Consider the following 19,254-nt stretch of genomic DNA (forward strand, 5'->3'; position numbering starts at 1 on the left):
GGACTCTGTGTGCTTGGCTACCCCTCTGGTGCTTGATAGTCAGCGTGGGTCTGAGAAAAGGGAACACTGGCTAGTGTTCTGTAGAGCTTGTCCAATTGTTGCTACTGCTAAGGGACTTTGCTCAACTCTAACCTGCTTGTTAATACAGTCTAAAGGGAAGTCTTCTATTTGCTTCCAGCAAGGACTTCAACTGTGCCTAACTAAGAGATCAGTTAGATGTCCTCTGATGTAAACAGTTCTAATCTTGGAATATCCTACTAAAGTTCCCAATCCCCATCCCCAGTTCTACAATAAAACTCCAAAAACAACATCCCCTAGACTGGTCATTGAAGACAGCGAGCAAAACTGTGTGTGTGTGTACACCTGGCTATAGAAAATACCTTGTGCCTGGCTGCGGGGCAAAGCAAAGGGGGACCTGGGCTAAAATAAAAGCGGCTCCTGCGAGGGTAATGGTACACTTGCAACATGGAAACACAGTTTTTTTTTTTAACAAAATGTGCTCACAGATAATCACAATACTGTACCTGTGCCTCTGAGAACAGATCTGATGTTGTCAATACAAGTTATGATTGTTTTCCAATACTACCAGAACCAGCAGAATTGGGCTGAAATAATATGTTTGTAGGTACTCTGTTGTAGAATTATGCTCAGTGAATCTTCTAGGGTCCTTTCACTTGGGCATACTGATTGGGTTCGCTGCCCGTTTTTCAAATGGACTCGATCAGACCATCAATTGCCTTCCATGGAACATGTGTTTGTTTAGACCCGCCTGTATCTGCTCTGCTAAAAACAAAACAGATAGGGATCCGCTCCCCATCCGACTAGCGGATCGGATTGGATGACAGTCTGATGTAAACGGACAGGTGGTTCATTTACATCCAACAGCCCAAAAAGCAGGCTGTGTCCGTGTCCACTTTGCATAAGTAGAGCAATTACGGACCTGTCATCCACCCGCTGAGCAGGGTCAATTTACAGATCCTCTGCTGAGCAGGCAGATTCCCCCCCCCCCCCCCCCCCCGTGTGAAAGCAGCCATATTGAGTAATACATTTTGTTCATGACAGGAAGAGCTTGAATGTTTCTCTGTAAACTTGTAGAGGAGTTTAGCAGTGTTTTTGAGAGTATCACTTTTATATATACAGTATATACACACACACAAATATAACAGTCAAATCATTTCAAGTTAAGCAAAGTGTTCATTTCAGTTATAAGTGCACAGTATTACTTCTAGAGGTATAGCACTGAATAAACATCTAAAATGTGTTAGCTATTTGCTAAATGAAATGGGGATTTAAAAATAGGTTTAATATACAGTATGCAGGTCCAGGCTGCATACAGCTGTTAAAAGTTCCTTATACTTTCACGATACTGTAAGAAATCTTTTAGCATAGTAGGCAGTTGTAGGTGTGGAATAAGATGTAATCTAGCTTGTCCAAGGCAGTTGCGGATGCTAAGTCTGCACAGCTGGCACAGCGAACACGGGTTAGCTAAACAAAATAAGCAAAAAAAAATGGTCATTTTACAGTCAACATGTACATAATGGTGAAAACATTTTGCATGTAATATTGATCTTTAGACCCAATGGTATTCCAATAATAATAAATATTATAAAGAGTTCTGATCTTTTTTAGGACTGGTTAGCACCATTCTGATCAACTGAATGGAGGTTATGATGCAAAGCAGAGCAATGCATGAAAAATGCAGCACGGAAGAACTTTTATAAACACAGGGGGTTGATTTACTGAAGGCAAATATTTTCAACATCCTTGTACACTTTTAAAAATCCTGGCATTTGCACCAAGCACATGAAAAAGCCTCTTGGCTCCCAGGCCTAGTCACCCAGCTGCATAATGCACACTCTCCCCAGGCTGTAGACCAGGCAAAGAGAGATCTCCCAACGTTCACACCAAATATTTCTGATCTCCCCCAGCATGCACCAGTGCAAATAAACTGGTTGGCCAGAGGGAACATAAATATGCATAACTTAGTTTTACTGTGGCATTTCACTATTGCCAGAGGTACCAGTGACACCTACTCGCAGCAGAGAAAAACAACAGCAACACTATAATAATAGCTGAGCCATGGTTTTACTATCCCTCAGCTGCCCATCAAAAGTGTAAAATACATTCGATGGAGGCTCTTCACGTGACATGGCCTGCTGTCGGCTGATATCACAGGGCTCGCCCAGGCTGGGAAGAGATCCGGACCATATGGTCGGAATCCATCCAGGTTCCTGAACCAGCATCTGGCTCAGCCACTCAGCGATCTGCTGAGAGCCTGAGGCAGCCTCTCCCACTCTCTCCACAACCCAGCACTCCAGTGAGCATGGGGGGTGGCAGAACAGACAGTGGTGATTGACAGTCACCAGCTCTCTGCACACAGAGCACTGAGAACTGAGAGAACTGAGTGATCAGCAGTCTTTGGTTGTCTTAGAGTCGGCAGGGGAAAGATGCAGCAGCAGATTGATGCCACATCCACCTAGGTAAGTATGATTTCTAAAAAAAAAAAAAAAAAAAAAAAAAAAAACATACTTCTGTAACACCCTCCTACTTAGCTAGGGGGAGCTAGCTGACTGTTTTTAGACAGCCTGGGCAATAGTCGGCTGGATCAAATTTGGGTTAGGACTGAGAGTCTCTGCAGATCAGTTCCTTGATACCTCCCCCTGCTCTAGAATTCCGGAGAAGATTCTAGAAGCAGTAGGTAGGGGTCAGGAGGGGCTGGTCTGCACACTTAGAGGACCCTAACCAATCCCCAAGCAGGAGACTTGGCATGGGGTCAGGATAGCCCTTAAAAGTGGTTCATCCTCGTCAAAGGAGAGAGTTCAGGTGGAAAATGTGAGGAAGCTGAGATGCAGAAGCCTGGGAGGGGGCTTAGTGGGAAGGGGCCTACCTACAGGGCACTGGAAAGGAGGATCTCTCAGCCTCAATGGCCTCTAGAGTGAGGACCACCTGTAGAGCCAGGTAAGCAGCACGCCCAGGAGAAGACCTGAAGGCAGTCACCTACCTAAATCTGCTCACAGGACTGAGACTGAGTGAGTAGTCCTACACCCCCTGGGGCAAACAAGGGAAAAAGAGCACTCTGATTGGTAACCTGATTAACTCCTTACCCAGGACCATTTCATTTAAGGTGTCAGGCTCTGGATTCCCTTGCCCAGGGATTCCCTCAGGCAGCTGGATAAGAGGAGGATTATCTGAGGTCTTGGGTGGTACACCAGAAAAGTCTGGGGAGCTCTCCAAGAAGAAGTTCTACTGTATAAAGACTTGTACATAATTGCTAAGGAGTTTGTCCTCATTAGCAGTACATAATTGCTAAGGAGTTTGTCCTCATTTGCAGTTCCATTGGTCATCCTGTACACCCCTTACCCCATCTAAGTTCAACACCCCTTAATAAAACATAAAAATCAAGCTCAAAGACTATTTACTGACTCTGTATGCAAGTCTGTGTGAAAAATGCATGTGGCCTGGCTGTGCAGGACTACATGAGGAACCAAATCTTTTGCGACTCCTAAGGGGAGTAGTGCTACACTTCTCTTTTAATAAAAAAGATATGCCCTGTTTTAACAGATAAAGCTCACCTTCATATAAAAGTAACTGTCTTTCCACTGGGCTTCTTGGAACAGCAACATCAACTGGCCTTTTGAAATCTAGATTTCTGGCATTAATGTCAGCACCAAAGTCCAGCAATAGACTGACTATGTCTGTACTGGCCTGCTGAGCAGCAGCATGTAGGGGTGTATCCAAGTGTCTTCCCTGCTGCACATTACCACCTAGAATAAAATAAAACTGTCAGTATGTTTTAAAATCTCAGTTCACTTAAAATAGTAAAGTGGTCACATTTGCACAAAGCTATTGGTTAGCAAAATCATATAAAATGCATTAGCCAATGGGAATTATTAGCAACAGATTTGGGGGCACAACTATGTGCTTTAGTTTTGTAGCTCCTGAGCCCTTCAGCCAATTCAAGGGTTAAGCCAAGGCAATGAGGTTAAAGTTAATGTGTTGAGTGTTAAGAATAAGGAGCAGTATTGGCAACAAGTATTGTTATTTGGTGAGCTACTTATGCTATCCAACAAATGCTTCAGCTGTGCTAAAATCAAAGCATCCACTCATTTTACTTAATATGACTTTTCTTGAATTGACTGCATCCACAATATACACAGGCCACCTCACATGGGCAGAAAAAATGTATTTCCTGAAGCAGACCACCCCACAGCATCAGTACTTCCTGAAGCCTGTGCTGTGTACCTTTCTCTCTCCATGCTTCCTGCATTACCAAATACATTCAAGTTTAAATCTGACTCTGTGAGGAACGTCTTGCCATATTTTTTTAACATCAAAGATTTCTGAGAACGGCAGCAAGCAAGGAATGTTCCAGTATGACCCACAATCGGGCCAGGTTAGAATGATGCATACAGCAATACCTAGGTGGAGAACTGAAGTACTGAACAGGTAGGATATACTCCTGGCATACATCTTAAGAGTGCCAGAATAAGGTCATCCAGTGTCCAGAGCAAAGATGCCAAACAGTGCTCCCTGCCCCCCATTCATGTTGTGCGAGCTTAGAGGATCCGCTTAGGGGGTGTGCAACCCACACCATCTCCTAGCTTTCTCCTTGCTACTCCCAGTGCTGGGCTGACAGGAGTAGCGATGTTACCGACTACTCCTGTCAGCCTTGTAAGATAAGAAACTCAGCACAGGGTGCCCCCATCCCTGCAATAAACCATTGTGCCCAGGACAGACGCTCCTCACCCCACCCCTTGTCCCAGCCCTGCACCTTAAGGTTTAATTTTTAATTTAAACAAGAGTGTATCTTCTAAGGTTAGGATTTATGGAATTTGTTCATGTTAAATGATGTTTCAGGCGAAATGTTAATGCTTAAATTTGCATATAGGGCAAATTAAGCAAACAGATAAAACATAGTTGAAGTATATTGCTGCTCTGCTGCAATGGGAACATAGGGGGTTGGCTGCTGGCTCCATTCTCTGATTGGATGAGGTGGAGAGTGTGACATCACCATCCCAGCACTCCATCTCATCCAGTCAGAGAATGCTTTACACTTCTTGAGAGAATGCAAATGAACTCTAAATGGCATCCATGATGAGTGGCATACTTTCTGTGCTCAAAATACAGCAGGGCAGTCATTTGGCATGGGACCTGGAGGCTAGTGGAGATCCCTTTTGTAGCAGTGTCTACTACAGTGATTTCCAAAAACACATATGTACACTGCTCAAAGGTGAGCTGGCACCAACAGCAAGATCTCTGTGGTCTGGGGTGCTCACCCAGTTGCAGCTGCAAAGTACAAGACAAAAGAAATCCTGATGGCCGCATTCCCAATATGAGATCCAAAAACACCTTTATTCAAGCAATCCATAGAATGTACACAGATGTACAAACAGGGGAGGGTAGAGACTAATGCATTTCTCACTAAAACTGGATCTCATATTGGGAGTGTGGCCATCCAGATTTCTTTTGTCTTGTACAGTGATTTCCAACTTCTAGAGGGATCCCACAGGTATGGTACATGCATAGCTACATTAGTCCATGCTGGGTCACTGTAACTATATATAAAGATCAAGAACTGGACTTGACTCTTTTTTTCGTAACACAGTGCATTGGATTTCAAGTGGGTTGGCGTGCATTTGGAAAGGTGTAATGGGGTACCATTAAATGTATATGGCACTGCACTGGCAATTGGATGTTACCTTAACATAGGGTAAAACATGTTTTACCACATTTTAATGTAATGCATAGGTGTGAAGCCAGCCTAGGTCTTACCGGAGCATTTCTATATTCAGTAATGATTCTGTAGATCTTACCTAAGCATTTTTATATTAAGCAATGATTCTGTAGGCAATAATAGGTCAATACTGATATTCTAGTTTCTGTAAAATCATTTTTTTTTCATAAACCTGACAAGTACACAATAAATCTACTGCCGTATACCCAATCGGAATCAAGAATTATTAAGTGCAGAGCTAGAATTAATATTAGACTGTAGATATACAGTATGCCTATAGGGGGCAGAGTGAAAGAGGTCCTTCCTGTTTATTAGTTATGTGTTTTCCCCATTATCAGTAGTAGTCATCTCACACTAGAGTATTTACATATTGTCTGAAAATGTATTACTAGGTTAGACTGATAAAACAAGGAATGTTTTTGTAAAGGAGGTCATTTTAGTGGTTGCTTTGGCTACGTTTTTGAAGCCTAAAGTTTCCAGCGATAGAAATGCACCAGTCTTTAATCTAAATGGAGCAATATTTCTACTTTATAGTTTCTCATACTGGCCTGCATATAGGAGTTTCCTCACACAAGCTATGTGTTGTCCTTTACATGCCACGTAAAGAGGAGTGCCTAGGTGAGGAATATCTTGGTCCACATCTATACCCCAGGAAATCAAAACATCCAGACATTCACTGTGACCTGTATATAAACAGGGGGCATTAGAAAGCTTTAGTAACATGTATGTAAAACCCAACCTCAGAAATAAAACTGTATGTAGACTGAGTCACCAACATGCTTATATCTTTTCAGGAGTCCAGCAAGAACAGCTATACTTTTCTGGGCTCTGATGCAAGGTTAGAACTAGGCTTTTTTTTTACTGTTGAAGCCAGCAATATAATCATGTCTGAAATAGGTTGTGAAAAATGTCTGAAATAGGTTATGATATAATAAATCTGTGAACCTGAACACATCTTCATAATAATATACTGTACACATTGTTAGAAGCCCAGCAGTGGCCTCATCCTGTTAAAGCTATACCCACATTCCCTACAATGAGAGAACATAACCAATTATTAACTGACTGCGTTATGTATTTATGTTATATCCAAGCTGTTATAGTCAACTCTAAGAAAAGAAATCTAAAGAAAAAGTTGATAAGAAGACAATAAGCAATTGTTTTATTTTAGTGTAGCACCCTTCTAGATAGGATAGGATTAAGTAAATGTAGCTCTGGCTCACTGTATCCAGTGGAGCTGCATTCTTGTAGTTAGGTAAATTTAGTTTGGCTCACTGTAATTAGTGTGTCTGTGATTGTTCAGATCAGTTCTCTTCAAGGCTGCAGGTTTGATTATTCCTCCTGCATTCTACAACTAACTGAATAGTTCTGGAACATAGGTATTGATTAAGGCAAATGAGCAGCATGACTATTTATACTGTCTCAGCCAATCCCTGTGGAAGATTGCACAGAGGGCTGCTGGGAAAGCTTATAAATAGTTTTAGACCTGGAACAGAAGGGTCTTGTACCTGAGGAGATCACAGCCTAGGGGGACTGCTATTCCCCCTCAGGCCACCTGCCACATGTTGGCTGATGATCGCAGTCCCAGCTGGAAGAGCTGGGGAGCTGGGTTTTGCTGGAGGTTGCTGGAGCTGACTAAGGGGCCTGTCATCTGGGGATCTGGTCTGATATCATAGGGAGAAAGTGTCTGGATAGCATTGGAAGGAGGCAACAATTCATCTGAAGACTTTTGTATCTACAGACAGTTGTGAGAGATCCTAGAGACCGAGTGCCTTTGCCACTCCATTGGTGTTAAAGAGTCAGCTATATAAATGTTGTGGTTTTCAAGTGGTTTACCGGGGTTATAGCTGAAGAAATCAGCCATAACTCCAGTATTTGATAAATCAATGAAATAGTTATTAATGAATGACACTTGTCAAATAATTCCATATTCTGTATATTAAATTTAATCTTTGAGGCAGAAGACCCTATGGTTTACATACAACACAAGGATTACTTTCATACAGCTTTTAAAAAAGTAATTTCTACTATATGTTTGTGTGCTCTTCGCTTATGACAAAAAAGTGATCTATGTAAAATATGTTAAGATTGTAAGCTCGTAAGAGTAGGGCCCTCTTACCCCTCGTACGCTGTCTGTCTTTGTTGTACTGTGCCATGTATTGTCCCCCCCTATTGTACAGCGCTGAGCAAACCCTTTGGCGCTATATAAACTCGTAGTAATAATAATAATAATGGAAAAAAAATCAACTTTAACTCATGACAATGGTAACTGCTAAAGAAGTCAGGAATAGATATTTATAGAATAGCGCTGATCAAAACTTCACACAGATATAGAAAACAATCAAAAAATAGCTAAAGGTCCTTTACATTTTCACACAGCTGTGAGCTTTCTGAAATCTGCCTACAGCATGGTGGCACCAACATTGGCAGCACTTACAATGGTAGATAAAGGAGCAGCACTTAGGGCCAATTCATACTAGTCCAGTGGCTGGTGTTTTTCTACACTGGAAGAATGCCAGCCACCACTATTATGCACAGAAAACAACTGTTTTCTGTGTGTCCTATTCACACTGCAATGAAGCCCAGAGCAACGTGTGAGCTGGGCTTAATGCTCAATGTCTGCTGGGTTAGAGACCTCACACGAGGAGCAGGAGTGCAGCAAAAAATTTTAACATGAAGGTATTGCAGAAGTATAACAGGTGGTGTACATACGACCACACCAGGCTGGAGCACTTACAATGAATCACACAGCAGTTATTTATACACCAGGTTCACATCCGATAGCAACCGACAGAGGCAGACCACTACGGGTACTTAAAACAGGGAGGCTACTATCCAGAGCACAATGTCGGTCCCTCGTCTGCCCCTCCTCCACAGAAGCTAATGATTTGTCTTCTCTAGCCACCAGACTGGGGGGGGGGGGGTTTCTGTCCCTAACCCAGCCACTTGCAAAATGCACATCAACTTGAGGGGGACAGTGCTATCTATTAGCACTGCTCACACTAACGATGGCTGCGGGGATCAGCCAGGGCAGAAGCGTCCAATCGGACAGCTGCTCCCCTGATGATAACTATGGAGGTGTCTGAGGAACATGGGTTCCCCCTTGTCTCCCACTTCTTTTGCACGGCGGGCGCTCCCTACTAGCACTGCTGTACAGTGACATGAATGAAGGGTCACTTTTGTGCAATTCAAATAAAGTTAGTTTGAAAAAAAGAAAAAAAGATGGAGCTGAGTGATGCGCTGAATTGTGCACCACACCAGTCCCTTCCGTTGGCTCACTGCAGTTGGAAAAGACAACTGGCGCACAGTAAACCACTACGGTGAACTGTGTAATCGGTTTATTGTGCATGGGCCCTAAGAACCAATCCAGGCTCTACTGCACTTCCCACTGCTGTCAGTCTAACAATGAACATGCAGGAGTTGAAAGCTGAGAGATAATGTCATTGGTTTGTTGCTGCTCCTTCATTGTTTATTAACAAGATGGGATGGGTTTATTCATATATTCTAGGCCAGCCTTTCTCAACCAGGTTGAGGTTTCTTCAAGGGTGCACTGGCAAAATGTCTAAGAAGTGCTAAAAAACTTGTATACAAGTCAGCAGGTTCAAAAAAAGCCTGCCTTTTAGTTACACAAGGTCACAGGTTTTCATTGTGCAGCATTACGAACAGCTAGCCGCCAGTGTCCTGACAGCCAATGACATCAGTTGATAAGAAGGATGTCAGCTGCTTGCACAGCATCCTAGTTTGACCCTCCCCTGCCCCTCTCCATCAGTGCTGGGGTCACATTAGCTCAGTGTTGGATAAAAATTGAGGGAGAAGAGAAACACTGGAATACTAGTCAGTACCAGTGTGCAGATGTTGCTGTGAAATATAAAATTATTAGAATAGTTTTTCACATTTTAGAATGGGGTGCCTCAAGACTGTCCATAATTTTAAAGGGTGCCTTGGGACTGTCCATAATTTTAAAGGGTGCCCTGACTGAAAAAAGATTAAGAAACACTGTTCTAGGCCATAATGCATTCATGGGTTTCAGGCTAGACTGCATTGCTGCAGTGTAGTGCGTAGGGAAGTCCAACAGTTGGTCCTTTGTTTGGTAGAAGTGTCTGGATAACAAGACTGGCTAAAAAGAACTACAAATGCGTTTGAAGGTAAAGCAGTTCTTGTATAGTTTGTGTGTTTGTGTGTATCAACTGTTTATTTAGCCCTCTGCCTAAAGTACAGCTTTACTAGTGTAAAATATGCATGTTTACTCCAAATAAATTTAGCCATACACAAACATGATATGACATGATATGATAATATGATCTGTCTATTTCAAGATTCAATTTACCTTTACTTGCTGCCTCATGAGCAGCTGAAGGAAGACATGTCTCCAGTTGCGCCTTTGCACCGTATTCCAATAGCAGCTCCACACAACTTGCACTGCCTCTTGAACATGCATTAAATAAAGGAGTCACTCCATCAATAGTTGTAGCATTCACCTAAAATATATCAAAGGATGTCTTGGGATAGACATGAAGTACTGAACTTTAAAGGAACCTATGTGCTTACTTTGAGGTAGTGATAGGAGAGTCTGCCTGGGTTTGATTCACCAAGGGTTTGAGGAATCTCAAAGGGTTTGAACCTGAACCTGGAGGCAAATCCTACTGAAGTCTATGGGAAGCTAATCTTTATGTTAAATTCTGCCCATTTTTAGAGCTAATAGGCAACTACTCTCAAAAACATATAGGATGCTGGATACTGCCATAGGGGACATGTACCAATGCAGAAAAAGGTTTCTAAAAATAACGTACAATACTGAGTGTATTTTCATGTGGTTTCATGGACAAAATTAAAAATACACAAACTCTTAAATAACATGCTTGGAGGCTTGCTTAAAGTGATTCTAAAGGGAAGAATTAAAAAAAATAAAAATACAATACTTACCTGCTCTGTGCAATGGATTTGCTCAGAGCAGCCCTGATCCTCTTCTTTTTGGGTTCCCTGCCAGTGGTTCTGGCTCTTACCTTCTTCCAAGTGCCTCCAATAGCAAGCCTTTTGCTATGGGGGCACTCGAGCAGGCTCTATGTGTCCATTCACTCCTCATTAGTGATTGACAGAAGCAGGAGCCAATGGCTCCCTCTGCTGTGTGAGCCAGTGAGGAGAGATAGAGCCAGGAGAGCCGCTGCTCTCATGCACATTGCTGGATCAAGATGGGGCCCAGGTAAATATAAGGGGAAACTGGATGGGAGCTGCATCCATAAGGTTTTTTTTACCATAATGCATAAAATGCCTTACGGTAAAAAAGCCTTAAGCCCTTAGGACCATTTTAAAATTGTCTGTGGTATTTGGGAAGAGTACAATTTTCAAGGACAGTCTTAGCAACAGAGTACACAGGCAGCATATATTTAGCAATCATTTTTTTTATCTTTAAGCTTGGCTTACATACATCAGCAGCACTGCCCCAAATCTAATGCACATAAGGCTTTTTTCAATTGGCCAATTTCTAATAAGCTGTCATTAAGATTCAGGAGACCAAGCATGATAAAGCAGTGTAAAATTGTCCAGCAGCATGACAATAGGGAGAATTAGTTGAAATGTACAAGAGAAAAAGTACTAGCATGGGTAACACAAGAATTAAAAGACCACGGCCAGCTGCAGGAAAATTTTAAACAGCAAGGGTATTTCCCAAATTTAGTAGAAACAGACTGGAGTAGAGTAGAGACAAGGGCTTTACTACAAGAATTAAAGTGATTGTAAAGGGATTTTTATTTAATAACAAACATGTTATACTTATCTGTAGTGATGGGCCAAACACACCCCTGTTCATTCGCGGTCAAATATTCTAACGTACTGACCACGAACTTCGAACAGGGACAATTTATTGAGTGGTATCTTACTGCATCTGAGTATGTGGTAAGATACTGCTCAGCTACTAAAATACCACATAAGTTATATTATTAAGGCATGCGGTATTTTAGTATTGAAGACATTCTTTAATGTTTCAGCTGTCAGCAGGGTTTCCAGATGTTTACATATGTGTGCGCGATTTACATATGCGTTCACGTATGTGTGCGAGCACGATGCGATGGGGGCGCTTAAACATCACTTTTATTCCTATTACAAGGAATGTAAACATCCCTTGTAATATAAATATGCATGGTGGGTCCTCTTTATGAAGAGATTTGAAGTCAAAAAGACACCAAACCTCTTCTTTACCTTTAAAAGCAAAATCAAAAGAAATGTTTTGAACTTTGTTCACTTGCGCCGGCAACCGGATCGCTCCGGTCCTCCATCATGATAGCTGCAATCAAAAACCATAGAGTCTTTCATTGCCATCATCTTGAGGAGGCCACACTGTCAGATCATTTCTCAGGTCAGCCGGAATTAGCGGTAAGCCTGAGAAACACAGACAATCGGTGGGACACTTCCCGTTCCGCCACTAAGGAAAGCGATCCAGCGGCTCCAGAACCACTAGGACCACTTTCATGTGAAAGCTGGCTGTCCACTGAGCAATATGGTACCGATTTATGGCTGATTTCTTCAGCCATAATCCCAGTAAACCACTTGAAAACCGCAACGTTTATATATGTATTATGGTCGTCAAGTGGTTTAAAGTAAACCCAAGAACAAAAGTTTAATATAATGCAGCTTACCAGTCTTTAAATGGTGTAGATTCATTTGTTTTCTTTTTTTTAGCCCTTTATTTTTTTCCCTTTATTTTCACATGGTAATTGAATAGCACACTTGCTGTCCTAGGGTAACGATGCTTACTCACTGGGGGGATTTACTAAGCTGTGCATGGTAGGCAATCAGCTTCTACCTTCAGCTTGTCCAATTAAACTTTAAATAAAACCTGAAAGTTGCTTGGTTTCTATGCACAGCTGCACCAGATTTTGAACACTCCAGTTTTAGTAAATCTACCCCCCTGTGTTGCATCTATAGAGGACCAGTGTGTTAACCCTAAGCTGCTTGTCCCCGATTTGGACTACACAACAGAGGGGGAGGTGTTCTGTACTTCACAGAGATGAATTTGGCAAGGCTGATTACACAGTTTAAGATTTTAGTGCAGCGCAGAGTGTACTGGAAGTATGGGGCTCATCTGATTTCTGGTTAGACCAGTGGGTCATTTGTGCACTTCTCCAATAGACATAATAAAACTCTTTCAACTGTATTGTCACGGTATGGGAGCCTGCCAATTATTAATCCCCTTATTAATGCCTTGTATCACATGCCCTCAGTGTCCTGCTCTGTATTGTTCCAATTGTCCCCTGTGTCACTAGGCCAAATGGCCAAATCAAATTACTCTGGGCCCCCTCCCTCCCAGCCAGCTGGCTGGGAGCTCTCTGAAACACCTCCCAACTTGCTTTTCATCTATGCAGACATCATCCCTTTCCTCCCAGGATGTCCCTGTCATCAGCCTGATTCTCTCTGGGGTCTAGTGTTCCCTTCCCCCTCCTGGTTGCCAAGGCGACCGGGGAGCATCCTGCAGCAGTTTAAGAGGTGGATGCTGGGAGCTCCTATTCATTCCGGTGTGTAGTCTGCAAAGGATCTCAACCTTTGGGACTAGACTCTGCAAGCCTAACCCCAGCCTCACAGAGACCCCACAGGAGGGAAGAGACAACCAGAGAAAGCTTGCCTGCGATTGCGAGAGACCCCACAGAAGGGGGAGAGACTACCACAGCCCGTCTGCCAGAGCCAGAGGCCACCCACCTGATCTGGACTCCACAGGTACCTGCATTCTGCTTCTACCCCTGGGAGACCAGGCACCCTGTTGGATCCGTGAGTACCTGCTTCCCCACTGTGTTACCTGAACTGTTGCGGTGGTGACTACTCGCACCCCTCTCCTGTGTCGGACTGTCCCTGTTACAGGGACACCCCCTTGGCTCTCCTAGTGGACTATAAGTGGGTGGGGCCCCCTCGTTACCATTTAGTGGCAAATCCACCCTCTCTGCCACCCCCGTATTGAAGGACTGCCGTCTGTCTCAATAAAGCTTTGTGCGTGTGCCATCCACTCTGTGTGTTCTGTCCTGCCTTTCCTCCGTCACATGTATATTCAAACTGTGCTTCAATGCACTGACTTGTATTGTTGCATTACAAAACTTACATGTGCTCCAGCTTCCAGCAAAGTTCTTGCACATCCAACATGATCTCCCAGGCAGGCTTCATGTAGTGGGGTCACATGGTCAATAGTTAAAATGTTGACATTGTAACCCTAAAGGTAAAAATTGCACATTACAGTCAACTAGATATCAGTACATTCACAGTGATTAATTAATCCTGGAGCACAGGAAGGCAGTACAAAACAGAAGAAAGATAAGAAAGACGAGATTGCTGTTTCACTTAAACCTCCCCCACCTCTTCTGTTTAATAGTAGCACTAGGCAGATGTAAAACACATTCCTGACCACTTTTTAATTGTATGTGTGTTTATTGGTAAAATCAGTCACTTGTGTGCCTAAAATCTCTGCATAAAGATGGCCATAGATCTTAAAATATATCTGGACAGGGGTTAGATGAAAAAAATGGAAACTCTACATGATTTGCAAGTGTGAAAGTGACCACATGTTTTGTGTTGAAAATGAAAGTGATGTAACATTCTTTTGCTTCCGCTGTGTGATGAGACACCTAGCTAACAGGTGGGAAGCCTTACTTTCATCATTCACTGCGTGCGCTGCTACCGGTAGTAATACGGAGTCATATCAGAGCTTATTGAGCTTCAAAGAGGGCAAATTGTAGGTGCCTGCTTAGTTGGTGCCTCTGTGACTAAAGTTGACAATGTATTTGCTGTGTCGCGAGGTACAGTATTTAAAAGTTATGACGGCATATACAGTTTCCAGGAAATCGTGGTCTGATAAGCTTAGGAGAGGTCGACATGGTCAACTGAACAAAAAAGATAAAAGGACATTGTGCAGGATCGTGACCCGGAATAAGGAAACAACTGCTGCAAAAGTTACTGCGGAGCTCAACCGTAGTCTTCACATCAAATAAATTGGCAACTTCAGTCACAGAGGCACCAGCTCAGCGGGCACCAACAATTTGCCCTCTTTTAGGCTCAGTAAGCTCTGAAATGACTCTCTGTATTACTTTACATGGATTGAAATTCGCTGGGTTCAGCTGGGACTGGCCGAATTTTGATCCATGCATGGGCAGGGTAGTTGTATAGAAGTCAATCTACCAACCAACTGCTGCACAACCACCCTGTTGGAACATCTCTGCTCAATCAGCGCTGCCGGCTATAGCCTAGGTGTGCAATAGGTTTGACATTGCTGAAGGTGCAACATAGAACATGATTTGGCATTGCTGGAATATGGGTCAAATCACTGGAAACTGTAGTTCAACATCTCAAAATACAAAATAATGTACTTAAGGGGAAAATGCCTCTAATAGAGGACAATATTAGTAGTGCAGTGTTGGCCACTCTGGAGGTGCTTATTTCAGATAATTGCAAAATGAGCAAACTGTGCCCAGGCGGTGGGGAAAGTAAATAGCATACTGGGTGCATCTCTAGGGGGCTTACCAGTAGGAGGAAAGATGTCCTGATTTTCCAATATAGATCTATTTGTTAGACCTCATTTTGAATACTTTGTCCAGTTCTGGAGACCTCACTTACAAAAAGATATTGATAAGACGGCACAGGTGTATAATGTGCAACTTAAGGTATAACTAAAGGTATAGCTTTTTTTTTTAACATAGTGGAGAGTGGTTAGAACCTCTGCCTGGTTTTCATTGCTGACTGTGACCCTCCTTAGGAGAATTCAACCTCTCTATTTCACCATTATCACTGAAAGTAAAAGTAACATAAAATCACAAGTTTTGGGTTGACAGCAAACAGTAATAGAGGGGAAAACGTTCAATAGGGATACTAGTTCTGGTGGCCTTGGAGGATCCAAGGGATTCCCATAATTTTCAGGGATTTCCTCTCTCTTCCTGTTTTGGCTACGGGACAGGAAGTGAAGATGTTCTTCAATGGGACACAGGTGGCAAGAAAAAAAAAAAATGACGGGTAACAACCTTCTCTTATTCTATCCAAAATTAAAAAAAACTTTGCCTATACTTCTACTACAATAATGTGCAACTTGATATGTAGAGTCTTAAAATTTAATTCCAATCAAAATCTAATTACGCTAAAATCTACTCCCACCCCCATTCTAAGCCTATTCTATCTACCCTGTAAAAGAAAAGATGTCTATACTTACCTGTTCTGAGGTTGTCTGGTCTGGTCACAAGATTTCTACAGTGGCAGCTTCACTGTAGAGGAGAGCGCAGAGATAACAGCTGCAGAGCCTGGGTGATGACTTCACCCATAGGCTTACTATAGGGCATCCATTGTTGGCATTCCCTGCTTTACACTAAAGCCGGTGCAGGACTCCGATCATGTGACCGGACCTGAAGGATTTCAGAATTGATAAGTATACGCATCTTTCCTTTTACAGGGTAGAAAGAATAAGATTAGAATGGAAGTAGATTTTATTTTAGTTTTGACTGGAATTACACTTTGAGAAAAAAAGAGAAAGGGGGGCCATGATTGAAACCTTAAATATACTAAGGGTGTGAATAAGGTTCAGAAGGGCAGTATCTTCAATATGGACACATGATCATGAACAAGGAGACATGACCTTAACCACTTGGCGACCGCTGTAGGCAAAGTGACAAACCTGTACTTCGCTGCCTACTTCCAGGCTTTGGGCATGAGCGCCCCCCGGCACCCACTGTGATTGCACATAGCGGGAGCCTGTCAGTAAGTCCTGGCCATTGATTTACGTCCGGGACCTGCTGACTGGCTATGTGCAAGCACAGCTCAGATCTCTGTACAGAGGGAGCAATCTGTCAGTTTCTCATCCCTGCAAAGAAACTGAAAGTAAAAGCAGCACACTTTTCACACATTACACATAGTTAGGCACACATTTAACCCCTTGATCACCCTAGATGTTAACCCCTTCCAAGCCAGCATCATTGATTCAGTGACAGTGTATAGTATTATCACTGTAAAAATATCGCTGTTGATGTCAGTGGCAGTTAGCCAGTTCTCCCCAGCACCCGTTAGTGTCAGATTTCCCACCACACAATTGCAGTCCCACTATAAGTTGTTGATCGCAGCCATTAGTAGTAAAAAAAAATGTAAATTCCAGTATATATACCATAGTTTGTAGGCACTATAACTTTCACGCAAACCAATTAATATACACTTATTAAGATTTTTTTTTGTATCAAAGACATACAGCAGCAAATTAGATTTTTTAATTTTTTAATTGGATATATTTTATAGCAGAGAATAGAAAATGTTGTTTTTCTTCCAAATTTTCGGTCTTTTTTCATTTATATCATAAAAAATAAAAACCCCAGTGGTGATCACATACCACCAAAAGAAAGCTCGATTTGTGTGAAAAAGCTTGATATAAATTTTAGTACAACATACAGGACCGTGCAATTACCAGTTAAAATAGCACAGTGCTGAATAGCAAAAGATGACCTGGTCATGAAGGGGGTAAAACCTTTCATAGCTGACGTGGTTAAGCTAGGAGGCAGAAGTTCAAATAACCCTAGAAAGTATTAATTTACTAAAAGAGTATTTGATTCAGATTCCATTTTTATTTTCCCTAAATTAAAGATGAAAGATGTTTGGTCATTATGGGCAAGAATTGCTCTTTATACTCATTTTATTTTCTCACAGGCATCAAATTTCAGTGTGGTTTTAATGGCCCATGAACTGCAATAAAGAGCACTGGTGTGAAGGAACACTTATAAAACATTACTTTTGATGGGCATGTTAATGTATAATAATTAATACCTACTTGTGAAAGCAATGTTTTCAGAGCAAGTAGACGTCCCTGGCTGGCTGCCTCATGCAGTGGGGATCGATCTGCCCAGGATCCTACAAAAGAACACAACCGCAAAACAAGGTGAACAGTTATCTCTCTTTCATTGTAAAATGTTTTTTTTTTTTTTTTAAACTCACAATGAACCTTTATACTGGTGGGATGTCCTGGTTTTGTCACAGGTATATTGTATTACATAGTTAGTCTGGCTGAAAAAAAGACAAAAGTCCATCCAGTTCAGCCATGAAAAAAAAAAAAATTATAATCCTACACCCACAGTTGATCCAGAGGAAGGCAAAAAAAAAACAGCAATGCATTATCCAAATTGCAGGGGAAAAAATTCCTTCCTGATCCCACAAGAGGCAATCGGATATTCCCTGGATCAACTTTACCTATAAATGTTAGTATCCAGTCATATTCTGTGTATCCAAGAAAGAATCCAGTCCTTTTTTAATTTAACTTAAAGTATTGAGTTCCAGATTACATCATGTAGCTTTTAACCTCTTCACGCCAGCCGCACACAAATGTGCGGCCTCCAGGCCTCTGGGCCTAGACGCCGAGCGGCTGCACATTTGCATTCTATTAAAAAAGGACATATGTGCCGACAGCGCACACCCTGCACGCTCCCAGCACACATATCCGGTACTCACGGAAAGGTCCCGATCTCCTCTTTTGATCGGGACCATTCCCGATCATGTGACCGCCGTGATGGCGCATCACAGCTGTCACATGACCCTAAACCCCGCCCTGCCTCCTGGCTTCTGGAACCCTTAAAGGGCCGGGAAGCGCCGGCGTGAAGGGGTTATACAATGCAAAAATGCCCAAACTACTGTATTTGAAATGTACTGTATATGCTGTTTACAAAAAAAAGATGTATATATATATATGTAGGATGAAGCACAACAGTAAACCCTTTACTGTGGCTTTTTCTGGCACTTTTTATTCACGTCACAATTAGGTTTATTTTTTTTTGCTAGAAAATTACTTAAAACCCCCAGACATTATATATTCTTTAAAGCAGAGGCCCTAGAGAATAAATTGGTTGGTTTTGCAATTTTTTATATCACATGGTATTTGCGCAATGGTTTTTCAAACGCAATTTGTTTGGAAAAAATAGACTTTTTTTTTTTAATTTTAATGCAAAAAACATAATACGTAACCATATTTTTTATGACATATAAAAGATGACATTATTCCAAGTAAATAGATACCATACATGGCATGCTTTAAAATTGTGCACACCCATGCAAAGGCAACAAACGACATACATTTTACATTACACAGGTGACCCTTTAAAAGCCTTTACAGGTTACCACTTTAGATTTACAGAGGAGGTATAGCACTACAGTAGAATTACTGCCAATGATCTGACGTTCGCAATATTTCCACACGTGTGGGATGATGGCTGTTCACGTACACGTGGGACCGACACATGCATTGGCCTTTGCACGTGACCACAGGGTGGGCGGGGGCACTTTTTTTTTTTTACATATGAATTTTTTTTTTTTTACACTGATGCTGTAAATGTTTATGGATCACTTTTATTGCTGTCACAAGGAATGTAAACATCTTTGTGAAAGCAACAAGCATGTGACAAGTACTCTTTATGGAGGGAGCTGGGGTCCCTGCTCTGCACTTAAATGCATTCAAAACGCCAAGAATGTTTTTGCGTTTTTAAAAATGGTGCTGTTTATATCCTGGTAACCTGAAAAGGATGTCAGGTCAT

At 42.1% G+C, this 19,254-nt stretch overlaps 1 protein-coding gene across 6 annotated transcripts in view; it reads right to left on the bottom strand.

Annotated features, from left to right (window-relative positions):
* Positions 1-1,174: 1,174 nt before the first annotated feature.
* The window catches only part of ASB5 (ankyrin repeat and SOCS box containing 5), a 75,477-nt gene continuing 57,397 nt past the window's right edge, over positions 1,175-19,254 (bottom strand). For 5 of the 6 annotated variants that reach the window (XM_089684056.1, XM_089684057.1, XM_089684058.1 and 2 more), the window contains 6 exons: positions 17,505-17,584; positions 13,818-13,925; positions 10,062-10,212; positions 6,283-6,417; positions 3,573-3,764; positions 1,175-1,485 (listed from right to left, as the gene is read on the bottom strand). In XM_089684056.1, the coding sequence (XP_089540182.1) occupies positions 1,340-1,485; positions 3,573-3,764; positions 6,283-6,417; positions 10,062-10,212; positions 13,818-13,925; positions 17,505-17,584 (812 nt within the window). In that variant the 3' untranslated portion in view covers positions 1,175-1,339. The remainder of the gene's footprint in view (positions 1,486-3,572; positions 3,765-6,282; positions 6,418-10,061; positions 10,213-13,817; positions 13,926-17,504; positions 17,585-19,254) is intronic. The other variant, XM_089684061.1, reaches the window with a different exon arrangement.

The sequence above is a fragment of the Staurois parvus genome, unplaced genomic scaffold, assembly GCF_062004578.1.
Source record: "Staurois parvus isolate SC_StPar_1 unplaced genomic scaffold, SC_StPar_1.0 ptg000334l, whole genome shotgun sequence".
Classification (NCBI taxonomy): Eukaryota; Metazoa; Chordata; class Amphibia; order Anura; family Ranidae; genus Staurois; species Staurois parvus.